Genomic DNA, 25,582 nt, shown 5'->3' on the forward strand with positions numbered 1-25,582 from the left:
TGTGGGTTTGATTCCTGGGTGGGGAAGGTCCCCTGGAAGAGGAAATGGAAACCCACTCCAGTATTCCTGCCTGGAGAACCTCATGGACCGAGAAGCCTGGTGGGCTACAGTCCATAGGGTCACAAAGAGTCGGACACGACTGAAATGAATTAACATGCACATTATAACCGTACATGGTACGAAGTTTGCTGGCCCCATTTAGACTTGTGTAACACAAAAAGACATAGTAAAGAAGGGAAATAATATTCTAGCTTCAAGAAAGTATCTGATTATGGTATGACTACCTGTTCCACAGCTGGATGGTCTTTGAAGAGTCAACTCTGATGGCCACATAGGTTTCCTGTCATAATCTGAATAAATTTTTGCTACATAATAATCAGATTCTTTAGCTAAATGCCAAATTGGATCAAAGCAAGGGAGATGGAAGCCTGCCAGGTGGCACCAGTGGTAAAGAACCTGCCTGTTAAGGCAGGAGACTTAAGAGATGTGGGTTTGATCCCTGGGTTGGGAAGATCCCCTGGAAGACAGCATGGCAACCCACTCCAGTATTCCTGCCTGGAGAATCCCATGGACAGGGAAGCCTGGCAGGCTACAGTCCACAGGGTTGCAGAGAGTTGGACACAATTGAAGTGACCTAGCACGTGTGCAAGGGAGATGGGGGAAGCCCCCACGTGGTATAGACTTTTGAAGAGGACCTTCAAACAGAGATAAAAGTAGGCATTGATGGGCCAGGTTCTCGGTTGGCTCCATAGCTGTGGTTCAGCCTGTCCTCTAAGAAAAATCAGTAACGCGGGCAACGTGCATGGTCCCCCAAGAGAGGGGCCAGGCAGAGGCAGCAGCATCTCCTTTCCTCTCCTCTATTTTCCAGATCAAAGAACTGGGGATAGCCAAAATACAAACTGGAAACAAAACAACAGAAAAATCCATTCATACCTTTCTTTGTTCTCCAAATGATTGTTGGTAAAATCTACAGATGGACTCGCTAAACCGGGGTGCAGAGGAAGGGTGAGGTGGGGGGCTCTGACTTAAAGGAGCCCCGCTGCAGTGTAGGACCCGGACCCTCTGCAGCACAGTGATGCCGCAGGTCAAGCCAACCAGACGGGCCACCCACACCCTGGCTGGTGGAGCCCCGCCTGAGGACAGGCGAGTGTCTGGTGGGCGACCGGGGATTCAGGATGGCTACTTTGTCTTCTGGCCTTTCCTGTAAGAACCAGGGTCTGCCTCCATGCTGGCATGTGCTTAAGGTCAAGGGATCTCAGAGAGGTGTTGAGGTCCAGAGAGTGAGGTTAGAAAGCTTGGACCAGCTCTCTTCAAAGCTGACAGTTATGCAGATTTTGAGGAAATGGCAACCCACTGCAGTATGCTGGCCTGGAGAATTCCGTGGACAGAGGAGCCTGGTGGGCTGCGGTCCACGGGGTTGCAAAGAGGTGGGCATGACTGAGCAGCGGACACGCTCACATTCACTTGCCCTAGAGCCAAAATCTACCTTCCAGCCCATGACCTTCCATTTCCCAGACCAGGCCCACGTGTCCCCAAGAGAGCAGGAGGGGAACCCAGGCCCAGGAGAGGCGCTTCCATAGTTCTGTGTCTCCAAGGAAAAGGACATCCACTGGTACAAGGCATTGAGTAAAAACCCTTTAATAACAAAATAACATTCACGATGTAGCTACTTCAGTTGTCTGGAAAACTCAGCTTACACTTGATTCAACATATCACTTTCCACAAAGTTTTTTTTTTTTAAAAAAAAAGGACATAAAATGGCATAACAAAATATACCTCGAGTTTCATAAGACAAGTCTTCTTGGCAAATCCTAATTAATAAGCCAGACCCATGCGTCTCTCGTAATAAAAACTGTTGGGCACACTCATGTCTCAGACACTCCTCTGTTTACTTTGGATTGAAAATACATTTGAACTTCGTAGATTCTACAACACCTGCTTCGAGAGGATTCGTGTGTGGGTTTGTGAGGGTGAGGAGAACTTGACTGAAACATCCATTTGGTTTTATGGCGGAAGAACATAGAAAGCTTTCTGGGAGATTAAACATGACTGCAATCATAAACGGTCTTAACAAAAATCGACTTTAAATTCTTGTGTCCATTCCTGTCTTTGGCAGATTAATAAGGGAAGAAATCAAGACTGTCTATTACAAAGCTTTCATTATCACGATCTACTTTATAAGGCCAAATAAAATGTTTCTTGGCATTATTAATGAAAGCGCATTCTCAGTTTACTCTCATGGATGGTTGTATGAACGTGCTACCGTGGGTGATTTCCAACATATTGCTGAGCAGGCTTCGGCCTTCCCACTGCTGTTTCCTAAGCTGCACTCCTATGCAAAATAAAGTGTGCTTAGCAGCTGATTTGGTTTAATGTCAAGCATGTTGATTGGGGGAATAGGTATGAAACTTGAGAATGGGCCTCAGGACCCAAAATAAGAAAGAATAAGTTTGCCCAATCCACTGCAAGTGAAAAATACTTTTTGAGATATAGGGGCCTCAGATAATTAGGGAGTTTAAACAAAGATGGTTTTACTAAACTAGGTTTCAAAATTTCTTATACCCACTTTAGGATAGATGCAACATTGTTGGGCAGAAAAGAGTAAGCTAGAACCATCTCTCACTCTCAGGAGGAAAATCCAGGATATGGGTGCATAGGTGAAGCTTTGAGGAATGGCCATCTATCTATCTTTGCCCCCAAAAAACTAGAACAGCTGGTGGAGCTGCCCAGGAAAAGGGACAGAGAACCCAGAGAACAATTACTGATACTGATGTCATCTGAATTGACCTGACAAAATAGCATTCTTCCAGGAGACCAAGCATAAAGTGGCCATTCCCAAGCAAAGACCCAGGAGAGGCGAGTCCTGGATCAATCTGCATCTCCATACAGGTGGCCAGTTATGTCTGAGGTCAGGAACAGAAAGTCAAAATGACTCTCCTGTGGGAACTTAAAACGCAGAGCTGGTTTTCAATGCTTGTTTCCAAGTCCCTCTTGTATGGAGTAAGATAGCTGGGTTATGAGAATCTGACTGGGGAATTCGAGTGGGCAAACTCAAACTTGGAATGACCCTTCTCATCACATTTGAACTCGATTTAGTTTGACTCGGTTTGAAATCCCAACAGAGGTCAAGGTATTTTCGAGGTGAGACAGCTCCCAATAAAACCAATATTACCACTGTCTGAGGCTGAACTGTGTACATTTTCACAGTTTAATGTATACACAACCGTTCCACAACTGCTAACAAACAATTTGGCGCCCATGCATAAATCAAGTCCATTGAACCAAAGGGGAAGATCTAGTTCAAAATGAAAAACTTTGCTATTTAAGACCACAATGCATCACACTGCTAAATTTTTAGCCTCATGCATAAAATTATAGCACTGATTGGCAGTTGCTAATTATAATACTACACTGTTAGCACAGAACAATTAATTGTTCAGACCAAGTAGCACAAATGTAGAAAATAATAAATTTTCTTTTTCAACAGAGCAAATGAACACAGATTGTTTCTTCAGCAAAATATGAAACTGTAAACTTTGGGCTCATTCTGCAACTTTCCCCAATCCAGAATAAATAAAATTCAAAGGGGAAAAAAAAAAAAACCATTTTTTTTTAAGCTCACCTTTTCGTCTATTACAAAAGCACAACCTAAAACGTATAAAGCTTTTTTTTTCTTTTTTCTTTTTTTAAATCACAGTTACCAAAAGAAACAGTGAATAATTTATTACATACGCTATAATAACATTACTCTAAACACTATTATCTATGAGGTATATCTGAGAAAATTCGGTAAGGAATTGCGCGGTCTGCATTGCCAACATGCCCAGGTTCATATTAAAGCTTTGGAACCATGAAGAACTAGAAAAGGGGGAAGAACAGGGGAGGCAGAGGAGAGACAGAGAAAGAACCTTTGGTATTAGTACAAATCTTGTTTGCAGGGTTGCATTGCAAAGCACCACAGTACAATAAGCCCACCAATTTACTGTATGGAGGCCCAGTGGAAGCTGAGGTATTCACAGGAAGGATTAAAAAAAAGCACGGAGAAGTCCAGACTGGCTAAATCGTTGCTTTGGTTCAAGCAAGGCACTCGTCCCGTGGTTAGGTCACACTTTGCAAGTGAAGCATGAGGCTGCGGGGGGATTGCTGGGGAGGGGTCTGCCAACCGGGGGTGTGTCCTGTGTTCAGGCCGCCATCCGTCTCCCTGCGCTCCTTCTAGGGGCTTGGTGGCTGGAAGGCTGGGGAGGGCGGTGTTGGCTTACAGAGCACGTCGCTGCTCAACCACCAGATCGTCTTGGTCTGGGAGAACACCTGTCTCCCAGGTATTTGGAGAATGCTACTTCCAATAGGAATTTGGGAAGAAAACCAAAGCAATTTGCTATCTGAAAGTCAGGCCTTACACCTTTGCCTGGTATGGGGGGCAGATGAAGCTTGGAGCCTGTTTGGACCGGAAAGAAGATTCACATGGGTCAGTACACTGCTTGGAAACGACAGGAAGGGATAACTGAGTGTTCCTTCAAGTCTGGCAGTCTAGCTTCTAATTTCCTCTATTAGCTATTACTCACATCAATGCGTGGATTGGAGGAGTTGACTGGTCTTTTCCCTTCTTAGCTTCTTTGGGTAAATGGTCGTTTAAAAGCTGAAAGAGAACTACGTTAGTTGAAATGCAAAATACTAGCATTCAATAAACAACCATCCAGACTGGAGGCTGATCTTCGCGTTTATCTGAAACTCATTTGGCCAACAGTTGAGAATGATTTCACCTTGCTCATGTACAAATCACTCTGGTGACTGAATCTTAGTGGTGAATTAATCAGTTAATTGACTCAAAGGAAACTTAAGACCAATTCACTTCACGAGTAAGAAGGGAAAAGAGAAGTAACTTTAAGCACTTGTTTCCTAAACTGGCATATTGACTCCTCTGAAATTTTGTGGTCATCTTTTGCTCCTAATGAGTAATGCTTCAGCATCCAATGATACAAGGCTTAAACTTCTCTCCTAAGTACAGAGGTGCCCTCGAAACTATGTGTTGTGTCAAGAGGAAGAGGGAAAATCTGAACAACTTAAATGTCACACGTGTAAATGGTGATCAAATTTCCCTTCGCTGACAAATACTGATCTAAAAATATGCATAACAATTCAACTCAACAGACCAAGAATGAACTTTCTCTTCTCAATGAATCAGAAATGAAACTCACTGAATCTACAACACCCTGGAACCGGGAGGTTCAACAGTGATCTCAGTGGAACAGTGTAACTTCCAGGGCGCAAACCCCTCTCTGGGCTCTAATAAATCAAGGCTAACCACCTTGACAAGCAACTGATCTCATGTGACTTTGAGATTCTAGCTAGATAGATACCAAAATACCTATGACTATTTCTACAGGGTAAAAATGCTCATGACAAGCTCCAAGCCCTCCTCCTCTTTCCAACGTGTGGCCCGTCTCAGGCAGAGGCGCACGAGGCCCAGAAGGCTTGACTGGGCTTTGCCTCTGGGTCAGTTACTTGCCTTGGGTAACTATTTCACTCCTCTGGGCCTCCAGGGGCTGGACCAAAAACTTCCTAAGGTCCCTTCCAGCTCTACCGTTCAATGATTAGGATTCCTATCATTGGAAATCTCAACTGCGATAGCTCCAAAGTGGGGAACAGAGGTCGTGGCTGGGACCGAAGGCCACTTCCAACCAGGCTTCTTCATCAGTTTGGAATTTCAGGAATCCAGTGACAGCAACATCTGAACGTGCATCCTGGACACGTGGAGGGGACAGCGAACACACGCAGAAAAATACAGAAAACATCCCTTTCCCGATCAGCAGCCACTGTCGCATAGATTAACTATTTCTTTGGGGTATCTGAGCTGTGGCCATACATGCCATACATCAGAGAGAAGAGTTAAAATTATAAAAGAGCACAAGCAAAATGCAGACCGCACAGAGAAAGAAATCTTTGGTATCTTTGGTGTCATCAACACGATTAAAATTACAAATGGAAAAAGTCAGTGAGGTAGCCTTCTTTGGTTCTCACTAGAAATAGAAAGTTTTTCCTTTTTTTTTTTTTCCTTTTTTCTGCTTTTTTTTTTTTCCTTTTTTGTTTGTTGTTTTACACACACACAGAGTTCATTCTTGGAAGCAGCTAGCGTAAGGGTTTCTTTTTGCTGTTCTGATTTTTTTTTCTTCCAGTTTCTGTACAGAAGCCCCGAAATCCAGGCTGGTGAAGCAGGGTCTCGGCATGCGTTTTCTGAATGCACAGGTTCGGGTTGAATAGTCATTGCTTGTCCACAAACTTTGCTCTGTTGTCCGTCTGACAGCAAACAAACTGTAGTGCTTTCTGTTGTTTTAAATAAAAAATATAAACTATATTGTGCACCTTTTGCAGATGCTGAATAAGTTAAATAAATAAGTTACAATATGAAGGCTCTGAAGGCCCCAATAATTAAAAGGTGAAGTTCGCTTAGTACCAGGTGGGGCTGCGAACTTAAATAATTTAATCACTGTTACTTAAACTATTTTCAAAGTTAATTCAAGAAAGAAAAATACCTCAAATTTTTTTTTTTGTAACCTGTATTTCTTCCCTGTCTGTAACAGAATTTCTCTGCTTTATAAAGCAAACCTTCAAGGGGATTCTAAAAGGGATTGCGCATCTCTGATGCACCATTGGTCTAGGATCTGATAAATAAGCACAAAGAGTAAAATCAGAGTAAGAAAAGATGATTAATTATCAAAATCCTATACATTCAGTGTGCTAAAAAACTAATTTAAATAAATTAATTACATTAATGGTACTTAGCTTGTTGGGTTATAACCCAAAGAGATAATGGGGGGAAAAAAAAAGGTTTCTTTTGTCTTCATTTTTCAATGGACAAAACATATAGCCTCTTTCCACAGTCTAAATGAAAATAAAGCAGAAAATTATAATCTCTGAACTTTCTCAGGTTCAAAAAGACCATTCAAATGTGACAAGCATGAAAAAAAAAATCACCATGTCCCTCCCTCTAGCTGACACAGCCCCCCCAAGACCACATCACCATTTTCTCAACCCTGGAAACCAGAGCCCACTTTTTTCCTCATTAGTTCGTACTTGCTACTTTTTCCTTTTTTTTTAGGTGTGTGTTCTTTTTTCAGGTCTTTGGATTTAGCTTTAGTTAATGAGAGATCCACAATAAAGCTATTCAACCGAAGTCATCAAGCACGTGTGTTACTTTTACACAGATGATTAAATAAAATCCAAGGTTTCTTGAAAGCTGAGTTTATCTTGGATGTGACCAAATGAACGGAATTCCAAGTGTATGGAATGAAGATGCTGGGATTTCCGCCCCCCCTTGCACTTTTGTTTTCAATGTTACAATAAATAATAAAAACAGTGTACACTGTAGAAGTAGCACATACATGTGAAATGATCATTTAAAATGTATTTATTGTAACAGGGGACAGTATGTATGGACGTATGGAGGTGTCTGCAGTCTGGACCCTCACAGGCGAAGGGTGTTGCTATGGATGCCTATGAGAATACATGGTGAAAGAGGCGTCTAAATCTGTATACACTCAAGCTGAAGATGGTACAAGGATTAGGCAAATGTATCTACCAAGGTTTACGCAGTGGGAAAATACCTCTGCTAAGGCTGGAGCAGAGTGGAAGACTTCCGTGGAATGAATACATCTGTAGCCATGTGTATTTTCCTCCATTAAAAGGGAATGAATTGGTTAATTCCAGGCAACCAAACTCAACAGCGGTAAGGAAAGCTTAGGCTCTAGCTTTCACTTGCCTCCGGCTGTCAGCCTTTTTGGTATCTGAGAACAAGGAACACTTCTGGTCCCCATGGGGTTCGCGGAATAGCCCATCAGCCTCAACTGTAAGTTCAGGGCCTATCTAAGTGAGGCTCTATGTTATTTTAATACATTTAAAAAATTTTATAAACAATTCTGAGACTTTCTAAAACAAATAAACCAACCCTCCCTCCCCTTGACCCTTGGAAAGAAAAAAATCATAGGTAGAAAATAGGCATTGGGGCATCCATATTTAAAGCCAACATCATTAACTAGGTAAGATTTATACAGCAAATTCAGGTACACTTGCTTCTTTTAGTAAGGATTTTGTGGCCCTATTTGAAAACTATAATCTGCTGTTGTTTTAGAGGCGACTTGGTCTTCGCTAAATGTACAAAAGCTCTCCAATTTTACAAGTAAACATCAGAACGTTACAGGCAAACCAACTGTATCCCTTTTCCGTCTACTATCTTTCATTCGCTCTTCCTGGTTAGGCTAGCAAGTCTGAACCACAAGGCGTAGGCAGCAGCAACAACCAAAAGCTCAGCTCTGATTTGTTAGGAATTGTGACAGTTACTGTCACAGTACATGGGTTTGGGCTTTGGAGTCAACCTTTCTTGACCACATGGATCATCTTTTTCTCTACTTTTTCATATACTCCCTTATTCTTCAACAAGACTGGGACCCAGTCTGTTCTTTTTCTATTTTTAAGAAATTCCTATTCCTACTATACAACCTCCTGAAAATCAGGGTTCATCACAAAGGTATACTGTCATGATGCTTCAGGAACAGTATAATCAACAGACACTTTTATAATTCTACCAGCACTTTCAAAAGCGGGAAAGTGTCCCCCTGCACCCAGGTGGTAGTCATATTTTTCAAAAAAGCTGTTCAACTTTAACATATCAGCATGAATAGGTGGGCACCCAGCATAAAGAAAAATGGTTGATCATCAAAAGGCATTTATGTTTGGCTCTGAAATACATTGTTTGACTTAACAAAAATGTGTGTGTGTGTGTATCAGATTTACTCCTAATTTTGATTTTATTTTAGCTAGAAATAAAAATGAGCTTGAATTTCCAGAGCCCACAGTTGCCAGGAGCCCTCAGGAAAAGAGACCCTGCATAGGTGATTTCTCCCAAGTGTCAGGCTGCCTGCCTTATTCCCACCTGTACTGTTAAATGTTACAACCTACATGCTATTTTACATTTTGGAAAGGCCTTTAAATATTGTGGATGAGTTTTTATTATTGTCGCTGTTTGTTTTTTTTTTTAAAGAAATATATTGGCTCTTTTTAAAATAAAAGTTTCCTGGAATGAAAGAACTACATCCTCAGGACAAAAATCACATTGAAAACAAAAACGGAGGCAAGCCTATTTCCCTAAAGAAATAAAGAATTTTCCAGCCAATAGCTTTTGGATTTCCATTGTCTCAAGAATGTGAATTTGGTTTGGAACTGTCCCTTCACAATGCCCTGCCCTTAACATTGCTAATGCCTGGAATTTTTCTTGGATTGAGGAAATGGATCCTAAACTATAACTAAGTCCAAAGAGTTTTTTTCTCTAAAATTGTTAACCTAAAATAAGTTTTTAAATGCTTGAGGAAAGACATACTGGGTCAAATTCCATTATAATTCAGTTTGCAGGTTTTTGTTTTGTTTCTTTCAGATTTTTAACAAATTGAAATTCTGTAGGACTTAACTTTTAAATACACAAATATATAGATACACACATATTTATATATGTACGTAAATAATTTTTCAGAAGCAAGCACTTCTCTCTGGTATGGCATTATTTGCTATGAGACATTTATCAAAACCCCGGAGGGAAGTTCTTGCCTTTTTTTTACATTATGACATCTCCCTCTGGTCCCCAGGAACACTGAGGGTGTATGTGTTTACACTTGGTTGGACCCGGGTTGAAATCTCAGGCCACGAAGGCGGCCTCTTTCAGTGTAGACATCTTCAGAGGACACCAGAGACTCAAATGCTGAGACTGGCATGTCAAAGAATCACTAACCAAACCAAGGAGGCTTTGCTCCTCAGCCCAGTCTCAGGAAGAACAAGCATTTCCATTGGCCATGTGTCACAAAGTTTCATTAAGAAATGCCCAAGTTGAAATTTGCTTTTATCAACCCAATAGGAGCATCCCCCTGCTGAAATATGCTTTTTTCTTGGTCATTTGACAAAGGAGACATGGAGAATGAGCAAGAGACGAAGTGACACAGGGCAAAGTCAAGGAATACCCCTGGGTGGGATGAATTATTACAGCCACAGAAAGTCATTCTCTTTCTGGGGCTCCAGGCTGCTGCCTCTGCAAGGGGAGACCAACGTGGAGGGGGCAAGAAGCTGGGACCACAGACAACAGGTCTTCTAAGCAGGAATCAGGGATCCTCCCTAAACCTTGCCTTGTGTTTGCTCTCCAGGACTGAGACACCCCCACCCCCCAACACTGCTGCCTCACCCCAGTGCCAGCCATGGGCTGCACATGGGCTTGTCTAAACAAACTGGTCATTACCACCCTGAGGAAACCGGATGAACCCATTGCAGCAGGAGCTGGACTTCTGCAAGAAGTCCCTTCAGTGGATCTACTCATTGAGGGGCATCTCGAGCACCCCAGTGGGACAGGGCTCCTGGAGAAGATGTGTCTGGGCTGGCCTCATCTCTGTAACTGGAGGGAATGGACCATTGAGCTTCCCCAGCAGTTAGAGAAGATGAACACGCCCCTCCCCGGCCATGGTGGATGGATGTCACTCCATCCTGATCTTGGCTGAGACAGAGAACAGAGATGACTCGAAATACACATAGCACTCATTTGTCCCACGGACCCATTTACCAACACGTTAAAACGTTGACATGCTGGGACTTGACTTTCAACCTTCCCCAGGAATTTTCACAGAAATCGGAATACTCTACATCATCCACACTCTGGGATGGCATGAGAAATGAGCAAAGCTCTGAAACTGAGTACTTAAGTGATGAAGTACTTGACAAAAACAAGACGTGAATTTGAACAGCAATAACTTTGGGTTATCGCCAATATCAAGTTGAATCTATATATGTATTCATATATTATATATATCTCTTTCTTTAGAAATGCAACTTTACAGCTGATTTTTTAAAAAGCTAATAGAAAAGTAGAAACTGACAATCATTTTTACATGTCTCCCCCCACCCCCAAATGAAGCCCTGTTAGGATGTAGCGATTACATGAAGATGAGGCTTGTCAATTCCTCTATAAATTCTTTGGTTCTGTGGCTTGGGAGAGGATGCATCCCCAAGACCCCAACTCCTGACCCTCACTCTCCTTCCCTCCCCTGATGATGAAACTCTGAACACAGAAAGAACCAAGAGAAAGGGAGGGTTAAGCAAAGAACATTCAAGTGACAGTATGACTCCCCACGCTCTGCTGAGCAGAGAGAACTGCTCAGCGCCCCCAACATCTTAAAGTGGAGTTCCATGGAATCTTCTGAGAGATTCCATGTTGGGTAGAAAGCCGTAAAACAAAATGATAGGGAAACAATAAAATCAAATAAATGACCCTTTCCTCTTGTTGCTCAGAAATAAAATTGATTACCTTTACACACAGATCAATGGCGCTATTAGTATTTAAGCCAGGCAAGAGGGGATAATGAACTGAAACAAAGGTGTGAGAAATCCTCATCTTTGGTATTGTAGCTGTTGAGGTTTCTGTTGCTCTGTTCCGTGTTCTTTTGAAAAACTGCATAGGCACAAATTAAAGACAATCTTCAACTTTTAAGATTACCGCGTGAGTCGTCGGATGAAGCAGCAGCCACGGAGGCTCTTCCTTATTTCTCTTCCTGTCTCAAACCCTTTTAAAAATCTGCTTCCAAAAAATGTCCCAAGAGGTCTGTTCGAACACAGTGTGTCTCGATGTTTTTTCTGTTTCTGTTTTTTTTTTTTTTTTTTTTTCTGGCGTGCTTCCATCTTGGTGGTGGTGGATTTTCATGGATGTCCATTTTTCTTTATTCATTTCAATGGGACAGTTTTGTTTGTTGCAGAAGTAGGTGCAGAAAAAGTTTCTTTGGTTTCGATTAAGTAATTCATAAAAAAAGTCAGTCTCAAGTGTCTGTAAAGCATCATTGCAGCGTTTGGCTTGCTTTGAACACCCCTGTGGTGCCCACCCGGGGCCATTCACTGGTAAATATGCACATGGTGACCGTCGCAATCTCCTGGGGTCCGTGGGCCCTCCTCCACTTGCTGTGGGAAGGTGACAGCCAGGAACAGAGAGCCCCTCGCTCCGTGGCCTGGCTAACATCCGTGGCGTGGCCGGTCCACTTGGCCCAGTGACGAGCCAAATGCGAGCACTGGAAGCCACTTGGAGTTGCACAGGTTTTCTGACTTCTAAAAGTAATCACAGTATTTTTTTTCAGGCTAGAAAATGGCAAGTAAGAAATGTCTTTGGTTTGCAGTATTCTGCTTCTTTGGTGTGCTGTGTTTTCCTCCAGATTTATTCAGCTGTTCTGCTAGGATGATTCAATAATGGAAGAGATTCAGGACTAGATGATGGTTATGAGTAACATGTTTGGTGGTTTGAATTCTTTATTTTTTTCCTTGGTAAGAAACACTGAAAACGTCCCTATTGATGCAATGGACAAGGGAACAACCCAAATCTGAAAGCGTGAGAATGTATTATGTGGTGGTCATAATGCACAATAGGAGGGACCAGGTGATGGATAACCAAGAAGGATACATTTATGATCTAAAAAAATCTAGATCTTTTAAAATGCTGCATTTGCTCCATATACCGTAGCAGTTAAATTGGCCTCCTGAGTGTGCGTTTTCATTATGTACAAACAGAATTTGTAGCAAACTGCAAAATGTGCTTGAAGCCATATTCCCAATGATTCCCTCTTGACTTCCCAATTGGTGTCTTGAAAATCCAGATGCAGTGAATCCAGAACCTCCCTCACTTCTCTATTTATCTTCGTTGTGCTTGATACTTGGCGCTCAAGTGAACTGACTTGGTTTGTTTTATTTTTTGATGGATCCAAGACCACATGAGATTTCCAGGAGGTTAAGGAAAAGAAAACTGTAAACTGGATCAACTTAAAGCTTTCTAAACTGTTCAATGAAAAAAGATGCCTGAGTTGGGAAAAACAGGTCCTTGGATTTTTTTTTTTAACTTCCATATTTAAAACTTGTGCTCAGTAATTGTCATTCGGATGGTTTTTTATGTTATGGCTGTGAACGTTGGTGAACTACGGTTTGATGAAGCTAAGCACTTGGAAAGCAAATGAGGTCATTCTTGTTGCTAGATTCTTCTCTTACTGTAGCATCTTGGGAACCCAAACTCAAGAGTCCTTGTAACAGCCAGAGCCCTACTATTGACTCGCAGGAACGAGGACTCCAAGAGGCCGACAGGACCCCAACTGGGATGCCGACATTCTAAGCAACCCTGCTTGGCTGACACTAGGCTGGAACTGACTTGCTCTAGGAAGGCCCCATTTGGGTTCCTGGGGTGCTTAGCACGCTCGCTCAGAGGACAATGTCCGGTTCAAAGAGATTAGTTTTCAGCTTGCACGTGGACTCCATAGCCATTAAAAACAAATGAACGAAAAAGAACACCTGGCCTATGATTACAGCTAGAATAGAAGAGTTTCTTTTCAAGAGAATTGTGCTTTCAAATCACCAGTGAAGGGCCCCAGCTAAGAATCCGGTGTCTCTTTCCTCTGCGTTTTCTTTGGGTATCGGGTGTCCTCGTCGGGAGGCGACTTGTGCCCAGCCGGGAGTCCTTCCGTCACGCTTTGGTGCAAGCGCCGGAGGCGGAGGAGGCGCCGCCCGAGCTCAGGTCGTCCTGCCACTTCTCCAGGCTGCGGCGCCGGGCGTTCATGAAGAAGTTGCTGACGGTCGTGAGCTCCAGGCCCAGCTGCTGGGAAATGGTGATCTGCATCTCTTTGGACGGGCGCTTGTTCTCCTTGAAGATGGCGAAGAGCGTTCGGCGTTGGAGGTCAGTGAACACCAGGCGGGATTTCTTCTGGGAATTGTTCCTGTCCTTGTTGGGCTCTTGCTCTTTGCGTTTGCACGCTGGAAGGGGAAGAGAAGGAGCAGAGAGTCAGGGTGAGGCGGAGACCCGACCCCTCCCCCCGAGCTGACGGACTGAGAACACAGACAGCCTTGCAGAACGGATGTAGACCGTCAAACCTGACTGCGAATTGCCCGGCTGTCAGCAACCAGCCTTCCCAGTTCATCTCTGGGTGATGGAAGGCATCCGTTAGTGGGGGGACGGAGGGAGGAGGAAAGAACAGAGCTGTTCTACACACTCAGGTCTTTGAACCAAATGCCCTTGCTTTCTCTTTCACCTCCGACCGCCCATCCCCACCCCCTTAAAACTCTTCATCTGTGAAATCAGGTGTTCTGAAGAAGAGGACCCCTTCCCCTGGAGGAAGCCTGGTTACCCAGTTCCTCTTTCACAGTCTCCCTCTAGAACTGCTGAGAGCTGAGCCACACGACTTTCTGGAGTCGAAGCGTAAAAGTGGCGTCATTTCTCAAAATCAAACCTTCCACTCACATGACTCAAAAAGTTGTGAACAGAATGAAAGCAGTGATGGCATCATCCCAACCCCAAAGCCCCTTCCTCTAGACTTTCGAAAAAGTAAAAAAAAAAAAAAAAACAACCCACATAAAATCAAACAGGGAGGGGAAGTCCATGAAAAAGTTGGTTTAACCAGTTGTAATTTGGCTGGTCGGAGGTGAAGCCAGTACATGAAGACCAGGGTTGAGGTTGGCAGAAGAACCCACATTTGCAGGGGATCAGCCTGGAGCCCGAGATATGTGAATAAGTAGATGGAGAGTGCCTGATTCAGCAGCGAGGTCTCCCCACCGGGGCTTCCAGCACACTTCAGTATGTGTTACTGCCTCTGCTTGTCCTACAAGTTCCCGGAAGGCGGGCATCAGGTCTGCGTGATGCTCCCGACGGGCTTGTTTTGGAACCGTGGACACAACTGAATGCCTGGGATACTGGGGACAAGTGATGTCTTGACTCTTCCAGGAATGTGCACATTTCACAGATGGAGTTAAATCTCTAATGCCTAGTACAGTGCATACGAGTCACAGATTTAAACACGAGAAGACTGGACAGAAACCTCAGCTCATCCAAAGTTTTTGTGTAGCCTCAAGAGCCGACTCATCGGAAAAGACTGATGCTGGGAAAGATTGAAGGCAAAAGCTGAAGAGGGTGGCAGAGGATGTGATGGTTGGATCAGACAGCATCACCGACTCAATGGACCTGAGTCTGAACAAACTCTGGGAGATAGTGAAGGACAGGGGAGCCTGGAGTGCTGCAGTCCATGGGGTCGCAAAGAGTCAGACACAACTTAGCGACTGAACAACAACAGACACAGCTAATCCAGGAAAGGCCCTCAAGGAGAGAGCAGAAGTCCAGCTCTGAGCATCCTTCCCTGAATCCGCTCCTACTGGACACTCTGGCCCCAGCTGAGTGCTCCTTGTACTCTTCTGACGTTCCCCCAAGGCGAGCTGTCTGGAGTACTGTCTGGAAGCCTTTTCAGACTTCTCAAAGCCCTGATTTGTGAGTCTTGCCTCTGAGCTTTGGGTCAGGTCATTTTTCACTCTGGATTCCGCAAGGAGAATGAGCTATAGTGGGGGCTGCGGCGGTGTGAGTATCAGGGGAACATCCTTCAAACGTCTGGGTCTTAGGATTTAACCTGAGGACCAACACTCAAGAGGAAAGATATTCTGGAAGCTGAACTCCCCCCGACCCAACTGGCCAGCCTCCCTGTTGGATGCCATCGGCCGTAAAGGGCTCACTCCTGAAATAAGAGAGAAGCTGTGAGAAAGGGCAGGGGCAGGAGAGCACTCCAAAAGTAAACTGTTGGGCGGCATCAACTCTGCTAAACCCTCTCTCTCCTCCTGACTTTTGCTTCTCTTACTTCCAAAAGTAATCAGATTACCTTTGAAAATTAAACACAACACACATATGAAAGTGAAAGGCACCCGGTCCTGTCTGACTCTTTGCGACCCCATGAACTACAGATTCCACAGAATTCTCCAGGCCAGAATACTAGAGTGGGTAGCCTTTCCCTTCTCCAGGGAAGCTCCCCAACCCAGGGATGGAACCCAGGTCTCCTGCATCGCAGGCAGATTCTTCACCAGCTGAGCCACCGGGGAAGCCCACATATACACACCTGTAAGAAACAACTTGTTTCATTCCAAACCCAGATCTCTCGGAAAGTTTGGGCTCTCAGTTAAAGGGCACCTGCCCTGCAATGGGAACTCAGAAAGGGCTGAAATGGCTCACAGTTACTCTTTTCCCATTGGAACTTCCCAGTTAAGATTTCTTCTTTGATTATCCCTGGGAGGATCTTAGACTTTTGTTGGATTTTGAATATTTACTTTAGCCTCGTTGGTAAACTTACCCTCTCTAGTGCAATCCTCTACAACCGTGCTTCTAAAGTTCAGAGTGGGGACTTCCCTGGTGGTCCACTGGTTAAGAATCCAACTGCCAATGCAGGGGACATGGGTTCGATCCCTGGTCCAGAAGATTCCGTATGCTACAAGGCAACGAAGCCTGTGTGTCACAGTTACTGAGGCCCATGTGCCCTAGAGCCTGTGCTCCACACCAAAAGACCACCTCAGTGAGAAGCCTGCACATCGCAACTAGAGAGCAGCCCCTGCTCGCCACAACCAGGGAAAGCCTGCCTGCAGCAATGGGGACCCAGCGCAGCCTAAATCAACAGATACTGAAAAAACAAAGTTGATTTGCTCAGGGATTATCTGGAAAGCTCGTTCCAACGCAGGATCTGAAGCGGTCAGCCTGGGTGGGGCATTTCCAATGAGCTTCCACATGATGCAGCTGGCCCATATCCTGCTCCTGCCTGACCACGTCCAGTCTTCCTTGGTTCACAACCTAACATTCCAGGTTCCTGTGCAATATTGTTCTTTATAGCATCGGCCTTGACTTTTGCCACCAGACACCTCCATGACTGAGCGTCACTTCTGCTGTGGCCCCGCCGCTTCCGCTTCCTTCTCTCTGGAGCTGTGGGGAGTTGCCCTCCGCTCTCCCCCAGCAGCATACTGGACGCCTGCTGACCTGGGGGGCTCCCCTTCCGGTGTCATGTCTTTTTGTCTTTTCACGCTGCTCATGGGGTTCTCACGGCAACAATACCGGAGTGGTTTGAGTTCCCTCCTCCAGCGGACCATGTTCTGTTAGAACGCTCCACTGTGACGCATCCTTCTTGGGTGGCCCTGGATGGCATGGCTCACAGCTTCATTGAGTTATGCAAGCGCCTTCGCCACGACCAGGCTGTGATCCTTGCAGGGGAACAAGGATCTGTCTGGCCGCTAGAGTCTCAGAGGAGAACCCTGATGGAATGGAATGTTCTGGAACCCAAATGCCTGGATTCTAATCTGGGCTCCTTCACCTCCAAGACATGGGATCTCAGTAAATGACGCAACCTCCCAGTGCCCATCTTCCTCATCGGCATAATGGAAAGAAGGCGCTCACCTCCGTAGAGGCTTCCATGAGGCCAAGCGTGCGTGTGCCGCCTTCTGTCTGGCGGGATTACCCCAGGAGTCCCAAGGTAGGTAAGTGGAAGAATTATTCTCACTTTAAAATAAAATAAGTGGATACCTGAGGGTGTAAGTGGCTGAGCTGAGGTCACATTCCAGGCTGGCTGCAGGCCCAGGGCAGGTGTCCGGCCCTTGGGTCTCTCCACCTTCGTCCTCTACAGAAATGGCACCCACACCCCTGGCCCCTTAGAGAGAAACTGCTGCAGGGCAGCCCCGGCGGTCTGTCCCCAGAAATCCTGACTCTCACCTTGCGGGGCAGGGCTCTGGAATCTGGGCTTTCACAAACCTCTGAGGGCGCTTCTGAGACATGAGAGCCTGTGTGCGCAACCCCACGGCCACATCAGGTCCCCGGATTGCTGTTCCCACCCCAGCCTCCCAGGACAAGTATGCCAAGCCCGCATCTGGAAGATTCTGAATGAACAGTAGTGCGGGGAAACCGCCTGATAACAAGATCTGGCCACATATACTCTATCCACATCGGCTGAGACCCTTGGTCAATTTGTTCTCTTTGGGTTAATCACACAGTCCTCAGCCTTCATACCAGTATTGATTATTCTTCAGATAAGGCTTTATTGGTGCCTTAAAAAAAACCCATTAAGAAACTGAAGTATAGTTAATTTACAATGTTGGGTCAGTTTTAGGTATACAGAAAAGTGATTCAGTTATATATACATACATGAACACATACACACACACATATATTCTTTTTCAGATTTTTCCATTATAGGCTATTACAAGATTTTGGATATAGTTCCCTATGCTGTTCAGTAGGCCCCTGTTCTTTATTTTATATGCAGCAGTGTGTATATGTTAATGTCAAACTCCTAACTTAACTCTCCCACCCCATACCTTGCTATCCCCTTTGGTAATCATAAGTTCGTTTTCTATGTCTGTGAATGTATTTTTGTTTGTAAATAAGTTCACCTGTATCGATTTTTAGATTCCACATATAAGTAATATCAAATATTTATCTTTCTCTGACTTACTTCACTTAATATGATAATCTCTAGGTCTACCCATGTTGCTGCAAATGACACGATTTTGTTCTTTTTTATGGCTGAGTAGCATTCCATTGTGTGTATAAATACACTTTATGTGGCACATGTGCACACACACACTTATGTATCTCACATCTTTATCCATTCATCTGTTGATGGACTTCTATGCTGTTTCCATGTCTTGGCTAGAGTAAGCAGTGTTGCTATGAACACTGGAGATGCATCTATCTTTTCAAATTATGGTTTCCTCTGGGAATATGCCCAGGAGTGGGATTACACAGTCATATGGTAACTCTATTTTTAGTTTTTTAAGGAACCTCTATACTGTTCTCCATCATGGCTGTACTAATTGACATTCCCACCAACAGTGTGGTAGGGTTCCCTTGTTCCCATGCCCACTCTGGCATTTACTACTTGTATTAATAGGCTTTTTAATGGTGGTCATTCTGACTGGTGTGGGGTGTATTTGTGCTTTTAAGAGGGTACTTAGGCAGTGCTGATGCTGGTCCAAGTTGGCCTGTCAGATTGTATTTGAAGATATAACCATATATGAGTGAAGAGACAAAATGTTAAAAGTTTAACGTTCAGCAACCTGTAGAGAAACAACAGATCAACACATCCTGTGTATTCCTTCCCAAAGCTGAGAGATCCCTACCAACAAAAGCAAAGCTGCAGCCTGAGGTCTGACAATGCACAGAAACTCCAAAAGCCCAAAAGAATGAGGCAGCAAATACGTAACGTGCCCAAAGTCCTGACAGTTGGCAGCTGCCACCCCATGGTTCCTACAGAAGCAGTCAGGAGCTGAAGGAAGGTACAAAAAGAGGCAAACACCTGCTTTGCAAGTCTAAGAGAAAGCAGACAGATCGAATGACGTCTGGGAGTTGGCATGAAGGCAGGAGCCTCAAAATTTCTCAGACAAAATGTGAAGTCAGATATGCCCAGGGGCACAGTCAAGAGTGTCAATGGTTTTGGTGTGAGAACATTGCGTGCTACAGTCAAATACCCATCTCAAAACAGGTCGGGAAATGCCAAGTAGCTCCGAAAACCCAGGAATGTGTGCTGGAAACCCAACAGACGGTGCTCATCACCGGTGTAGATGGGCTAAGCTCCTCCCACTCGAGGTAAGCTCTGCTCCTGGAGGGTGGGAGGTCAGCTCGGGCGCCTGCCCACGCTGGGATCTGCTTCTTCTCCTCCCTCTTGCAGGAGAGAAGGGAGGGTGTGCCATGAGGCCGTGTGTGTGTGTGTGTGTGTGTGTGTGTCTGTGTGTGTGTGTGTCTGTGTGTCAGTGTGTGTGCTGCTGGATGGGAGGAGGGGGACATCCCCCAGCCATTCCCCATCTTCCCTCCTCTCTTGCGAAGTGGTCCCCATGTGGGCCATGGAAGTTTGAGAACTCATTTCTATGGCAAAGACAAGGAGAAATCATTTGCGTGCAGTGAGGCTGCCTGTTGGGGCTGCATAGCTTTTTCTTCCCTTCTGGGGCAGGACCAGTATCAGCTCAGATGGAGAACGCTACCTGCCTTTTGTGGGCCAAGACCTGGGACCAGCAGATTACAGAGACAGAGGCGCCTGTGTTCAACGACAGAGGTGACAGCTACTGCCCAAGACAAGTGGACAAATGTCTCAGACCACCGGGCTCCCAGGGTGAAATAAGAAGGGAAGTGCTGGTTTGCGGCTGGAGCCCTCCAAGATCCCCGAGGTGCCCGTTCACCTGTTTGCTGGTGGCCACCCTCCAAAGGGGCCGAAACTGACAAAGACAGTTCATCTCCAAGCCTGGACCACTTCCCTGAGTGGATCTTCCTAAACCAGGAGCGAGAGAACGTCTCTCTACCACTGGCCCTTTCTCCCTGCCTGCCGCCCCCCCCCCCCCCCACCACAACGGGGCCAGGCCACTCCTGGGTCCTCAGGGGCTCAGCTGTCCTCCGGCACCCAGGGGGCCGTCCAGTACCCGCACATGGGCAGCCAGGCACACGGTGAGGTGGTACAGCCCGAAGTCAATCCCATCAGGAGGGGATGCAAGGGGAGGCGGGACAGGGTGAGGGGCAGCATCAGAGACTCGAGAAAAACACGCAGGAGGCCACGACAAGCGACGTCGTCATGGGCTTTCCTTTCACGCACAGCTGGGGAGGCCCCGACCCCACCCCTGGCGGTCACAAAGGGCAGAGACTGTGTCGTTCATCTGACGGAAAAGGCTCATTTTCACCCATCACTGATTTTCCTTCCGGGGACAGAGGTCTTTGGTCTTTGCATGCCCTGAATGAAAAGTTCAGTGACTTGTTTAGGGCACCTGATGCGAGGAGCCCACTCATTTGAGAAGACCTTGATGCTGGGAAAGACTGAAGGTGGGAGGAGAAGGGACGACAGAGGATGAGGCGGTTGGATGACATCACCGACTGGAAGGACATGAGTTTGAGCAAGCTCTGGGAGATGGTGATGATAGGGAAGCCTGGTGGGCTGCAGTCCATGGGGTGGCAAAGAGTTGGACACGACGTAGCACCTGAACGGCAGAATGAACGTCGGGGCTGACAGTAGGCCTGGAAGCCCCTTCCCCGCCGCTCATTCCTGAGGGGCCCATAGCGGCCCCGCTGTCGGCTCTGCACGCTTTGGAGCTGAGAACCACTCCCCCCACCCCCACGCCATGGGGATTCTGCCCCAAGAATGCAGGTCCCTGTTGAGAAAATGCACACGACAGGCTCCCGTCTGTTTCTGGGGAATCCGTCTCACGATCGGCTGCAGAATCATGAGCACCAGAAGGGTCCCTTGGACTCGGGCCTGACAGCTTCAACGGGGAGAGAGGAAACTGTCTCACGGAAATGAATGACAAGCCTCAGACGTGAAACCGAAAGACGCTGTAGGCTTACTTTTCTGGAGGCCACGGACAGGGGGACAAGATGACATGGGCGCGAGCAGGGCAGTCCCCGCCCAACCTGAGCCCGGGGCCGGCTCTGCCGGTCAGCGGCCGGGCGGCCGGGGCGTGACCACTGCGCCTCCCTCCCCCTCCGGGGCCCGACCGGAAGCTTCCTGCTGCCGGATGTGCCTTCCGCCTTCCTCTCCCTCCTGCCTGGTGCCGCCTTATGTATTCCCTAACCAAATGCAAACGCGGTCTTTCTCCGTGACCTCTCAAGGGGTCCGAAGAATTAAGGGCATCGTCAGCCGTTCCCCGCAAGCCGTTATCACACACAGTCCCTTCCACCTCTCGAGCCCCGTGGTGGGCGGGCGCCTCTTTTGGGGGAGACTTACCCACCTGCCTTAGTGGAATATGGAATCGGTGCGTCTCTTCCCTCCCAGTCTAGAAGCTTCAGTCCCGTTAACCTTTGGACCACCTCGCAGGGGTCAGGAACTGTCTGCTGGTGAAGGTGGTCTGAGCAGGCACCGATCGTGAGTTAGCAGTGGGGTCACTGTGGGTACGAGGCGGTCTCTGGGGTCTGGAAACATCGGCCTCCCAATGCTTGTGCTCTTGGCTCACATCTTTTAGATTTTTTTTTCTTTTTTTTAAATTAATTTTTATTAGAGTTGTTTTAAATGTTGTGTTTCTGTTGTACAGTGAAGTCATATATATGTGTGTATACATACGAATGTGTGTGTATATATGTGTGTGTCCGTGCGTCCAAAAAAATCCCCTCACTTTGAGTCCTTCCTTCTCAATCAGTCATCAGAGACTGAGTATAGTTCCCTGTGCTATAAGGCTTGTTCTCATTAGTTATCTGCTTTATACATAGTATCTAAGGGCTTCCCTGATGGTTCCGTGGGTAAGGAATCCACCTGCAATGCAGGAGACACGGGAAATGCAGGTTTGATCCCTGGGTCAGGAAGATCCCCTGGAGGAGGAAATGGCAACCCACTCTAGTATTCTTGCCTGGAAAATCCCATGGACAGAGGAGCCTGGTGGGCTCTAGTCCAAGGATTGCAATGTGTGTGTGTATATATATGTGTGTGTGTGTGTCCAAAAAACATCCTGTTTTGGACTTCCTTCCCATTCAGTCACCAGAGACTGAGGAGAGTTCCCTGTGTATAAGGCTTGTCCTCATTAGTCATCTGTTTGATGCGTGGACATGTCGATCCCAGTCTCCCAATCCTCCACCCCCCATTGTAAACTCCCATCTTTCCTGCTTCCTCTAAGCGTGTTGCTTTCTTCTCGTGAGCTTTCTGGCCCGTCCCAGTCCTCCAGCAGGCCAGCAGCCCTTTCCGGCTCAGTCTCCCCTCCTGCCCCCGCGCCCCCTCCTCCAGGCTGCACTCCGGGCTGCACTCCCTTCCCCCCACACTGCCCAGCATCACCTCCCCTGTCAACCAGCCAGCCTGGGAGTCCTGCGGAGGTAGACCTTTCCTTCCAACCCTCTTCCCTGGAAACCACAAACACGCAAACCAAAGAGAGGTCCTCGCAGAGGCCTGGGGGGAGGGGAGGGGGCCGTGCCCCCCCAGAGCAGAGGAGCTGTGGCCCCACCAGCATGACGTGACGCCTGGAGATGCTCACGGATGGCAGTGGAGAGCCACCCCCACCCCTGCCTGGCACCCAGAAGACGCGCCGGCCTCAGGTGCAGGCAGAGGAGACTCCTTCATGCTGTGGTTTCTGCCCCCGGGCTGGCTGCCCTCCTGTGCTGGCTGATGCTGAAGGTGGCCTGCCTCAGCTTAATCGGGTCAGTGGAAAGTTCAACCCCTGCCAGACTGACTGCATCCCTTCCCCCCTGGGAAGAGGGCCATTGAAATCCTCCTTCAAAGTCATTCTGCACAACAGCCTCGGTACAAACAAGAAACAGCTGAGGGCAGGCATGGCAAGGAGGGAGCAGGCAACTGAGGCTTCCAGGAAGCAGGGGCAGGCCCCCGGGGGAAGCAAGGCAGCCCGGCGGCGACCCAAGGCAGGCAAACTGCAAAACTGGCCCCAGTTCTTCGCCTGCCACCACCCCTGCCTCCTGCTGCCACTCTGCAGGGCCTCCTGGCACGAGATGGAGGCAGTCTGCTCTTCCTGGATCCGGACTGGTCTGGTGATTTGCTCTGGCCATCTGACTGTGGCAGAAGGGACAGCCTGGGCCTCCAGAAGCCGGGTGCCTTGTTCATGCTCCTGGGGTGCTGGATGACCACGTGACAAGCCCAGGCCAGCCTGGGTCTGCCCACCCCAGCCACCGACTGCCGCAGGCCCAGCAGAGACTACCCAGGTGTGGCCCGGCACAGCAGAACTGCCCAGCTGACCCACGGACTCTTGAGCAGAAATAAACATCCATGGCTGTATGCCACCGGTTCTGTGGTTCCATAGTAGGTCGCATCCCTGTGGCTACACAGAGCTGATAGGGAAGCAAAAAATGACCGTCGCCTACCTGCCCAGGCGGTGAGTCAAATTCAGGGTGAAAAAAAACCTCAGCCCAAAGTCCAAGACCTGGTCGCCAATTTTACGTTGGCCACTTATCCACTGCATGACCTGGAGCCTCCGTTTCCTCATCTGTAAAATGGGGATGGATACTAATGCAAACCCTTCCAGACATCAAGGGGCTAGTTCAATGCTTGGCACACAGTCAGTGCTTTGTAAATGTCCTTCTTTGCTTCACAGAGAAAGAAGAAAAAAGGGTGGGGGGGATGGTAAGAAAGTGAGGTTAAGAATTTAGAGTCTGAAATGATTTGCCAAGACTTGATCAACAGTAGATGAAGTGTCCGGAGGGCTTATGGCAAATAAAAGGCTGAAGAGTTTTGTCTTCCTTGTGGAAGTTGCCTTGGAGCCAGCTCCTAGCCTCCTAGGAAAGGTAAGACTGTGACGCATTTTTACATACGTGTCCGGCATCCTGACAGGTTTGGGACCCCGAGTGTTTCCTAACATCACTAATTTATGTCCAAACACATTCTGCATGTGATGGGTATTGTGAGCCCCTGATAAATAATGCAGGTGTGCTCTATTCTCCCCGCATTCAGTAAATATTTGCCCTGAACAGTTCAGTGTGATCTGGCCAGGGCAGCGGGTGGGGCTGGAGCGGGAAGCCATCGGGCGTGCAGGGGTCAGAGCAGTCCCCTAACCCCCCAGGATACGGGTTTGAGAACAGTGCCCGAGGAGGACCGTCTCCGGCAAGGAGGGCCCAGGCACAGGGGCTGCACCTGGGGTGGGACCCTCAACCGAGGCTATTGACGGTGATGCGGAAGTCCATTACAGAGCAAGGTCATGTCTGCACCTCCAGCCTCATGCTGACAAACCTTTGGGGTTTTGAGGTCAGAGCAAGGGAAATCAACTTCCTTACTTCCCCGCCTTGCTGTCAGGATGGGAGGACACATGGTTGTCTAGGAAGGCCCCCGTTCCTCAGGAGTTAATCTGCATGCTCAAGAGCTTTTGAAATAATAACAGCACCCCTTGCATTCAAATAAGGAAGCAAGAACAGAAGAGGTACGCACTCTGGTAGTACTTATTTAATGTTCGGGAAGTCGTAATCTGATAAATCATAGCAAAGCGGGCTCCTGAGGCCAACGGGATAGGTCCTGGCACGCTGCTCCAGGGACCAGCAGAGCTGGGGTGTGAGACAGGATGGGGTGGGCTCAGGGTGGCCGGGGCACGGATCAGTCCCTGGGGAGGCGGGAGGGCTTGATGCAGGGGGAGGGGCTGCCAAGGACAAGATCTTTTCATCATTTATCTTGTGCTAAGATTTGAAAATTATAAATACTTTGCAGTTCAATGCTTTGCAGTCTTCCCTGCTTCTCTGTGACTCCAAACCTTATCCTCCAAGGCCACCTTGGTCCAGATGACCACAGAGCGAGTAGGGTAAACTTGACCCCTGAGAGCTAAATTCCAACTCCTCTCTTGTTTCTCCAAACATCCCTGGCCTGAGTCAGGGGGAAACTTAATGGTTTTATCTCCGGACTGGGAGCTGACTTTCCTCACGGACCGGCTGCCCATCCACGTGGGCAGCAGACCCAGGGGCACCCAGGCCAGCATCCACTTGGGTGGCCAAGGGCAGAGAAAGGGGGGGTCGCACTTCCCCAACCGACTTGTCCGTTCTCGGTCGCTGGGGTTTTATCCCTCCTTTTGCTCCCTTCTAACTGGCCTTCCCTGGTGCGAAAACCCTCTAAACCATTTGGCACATTATCCTCGACAGCCAAAACACTCTGAACCAAACAACCCATGTGCCAGTGAGAAAGCTGCTGCCTGGCTTATTATTCGAGCAAATATTACTGGTGGGAGATGCTGGAGCAGGAGGGAGAGAGGAGAGAGAAAAGAGACGAGGGAGGGAAAGAGAGGGGAGGGGACCACACGTGTGTGAGCATGCACCCTTCATTCTGAAGACCCTGGAAGGGGTCTGGTCCCAAGTGCAGAG

At 47.3% G+C, this 25,582-nt stretch overlaps 1 protein-coding gene across 2 annotated transcripts in view; it reads right to left on the minus strand.

Moving 5' to 3' along the window:
- Positions 1-1,622: 1,622 nt before the first annotated feature.
- Positions 1,623-25,582, minus strand: part of ONECUT2 (one cut homeobox 2) — a 56,626-nt gene continuing 32,666 nt past the window's right edge. Inside the window, exons 2-3 of one of the 2 annotated variants that reach the window (XR_011482656.1) lie at positions 11,333-13,803; positions 1,623-6,321 (exon numbers count right to left, since the gene is read on the minus strand). Coding sequence is in view for 1 of the 2 variants with exons in the window: in XM_020877334.2 (XP_020732993.2) it covers positions 13,517-13,803 (287 nt within the window). In the remaining variant the exon portion in view is untranslated. Of the gene's footprint in view, positions 13,804-25,582 lie in introns of both variants that reach the window. The other variant, XM_020877334.2, reaches the window with a different exon arrangement.

This window comes from Odocoileus virginianus, chromosome 22, assembly GCF_023699985.2.
Source record: "Odocoileus virginianus isolate 20LAN1187 ecotype Illinois chromosome 22, Ovbor_1.2, whole genome shotgun sequence".
Taxonomy (NCBI): domain Eukaryota; kingdom Metazoa; phylum Chordata; class Mammalia; order Artiodactyla; family Cervidae; genus Odocoileus; species Odocoileus virginianus.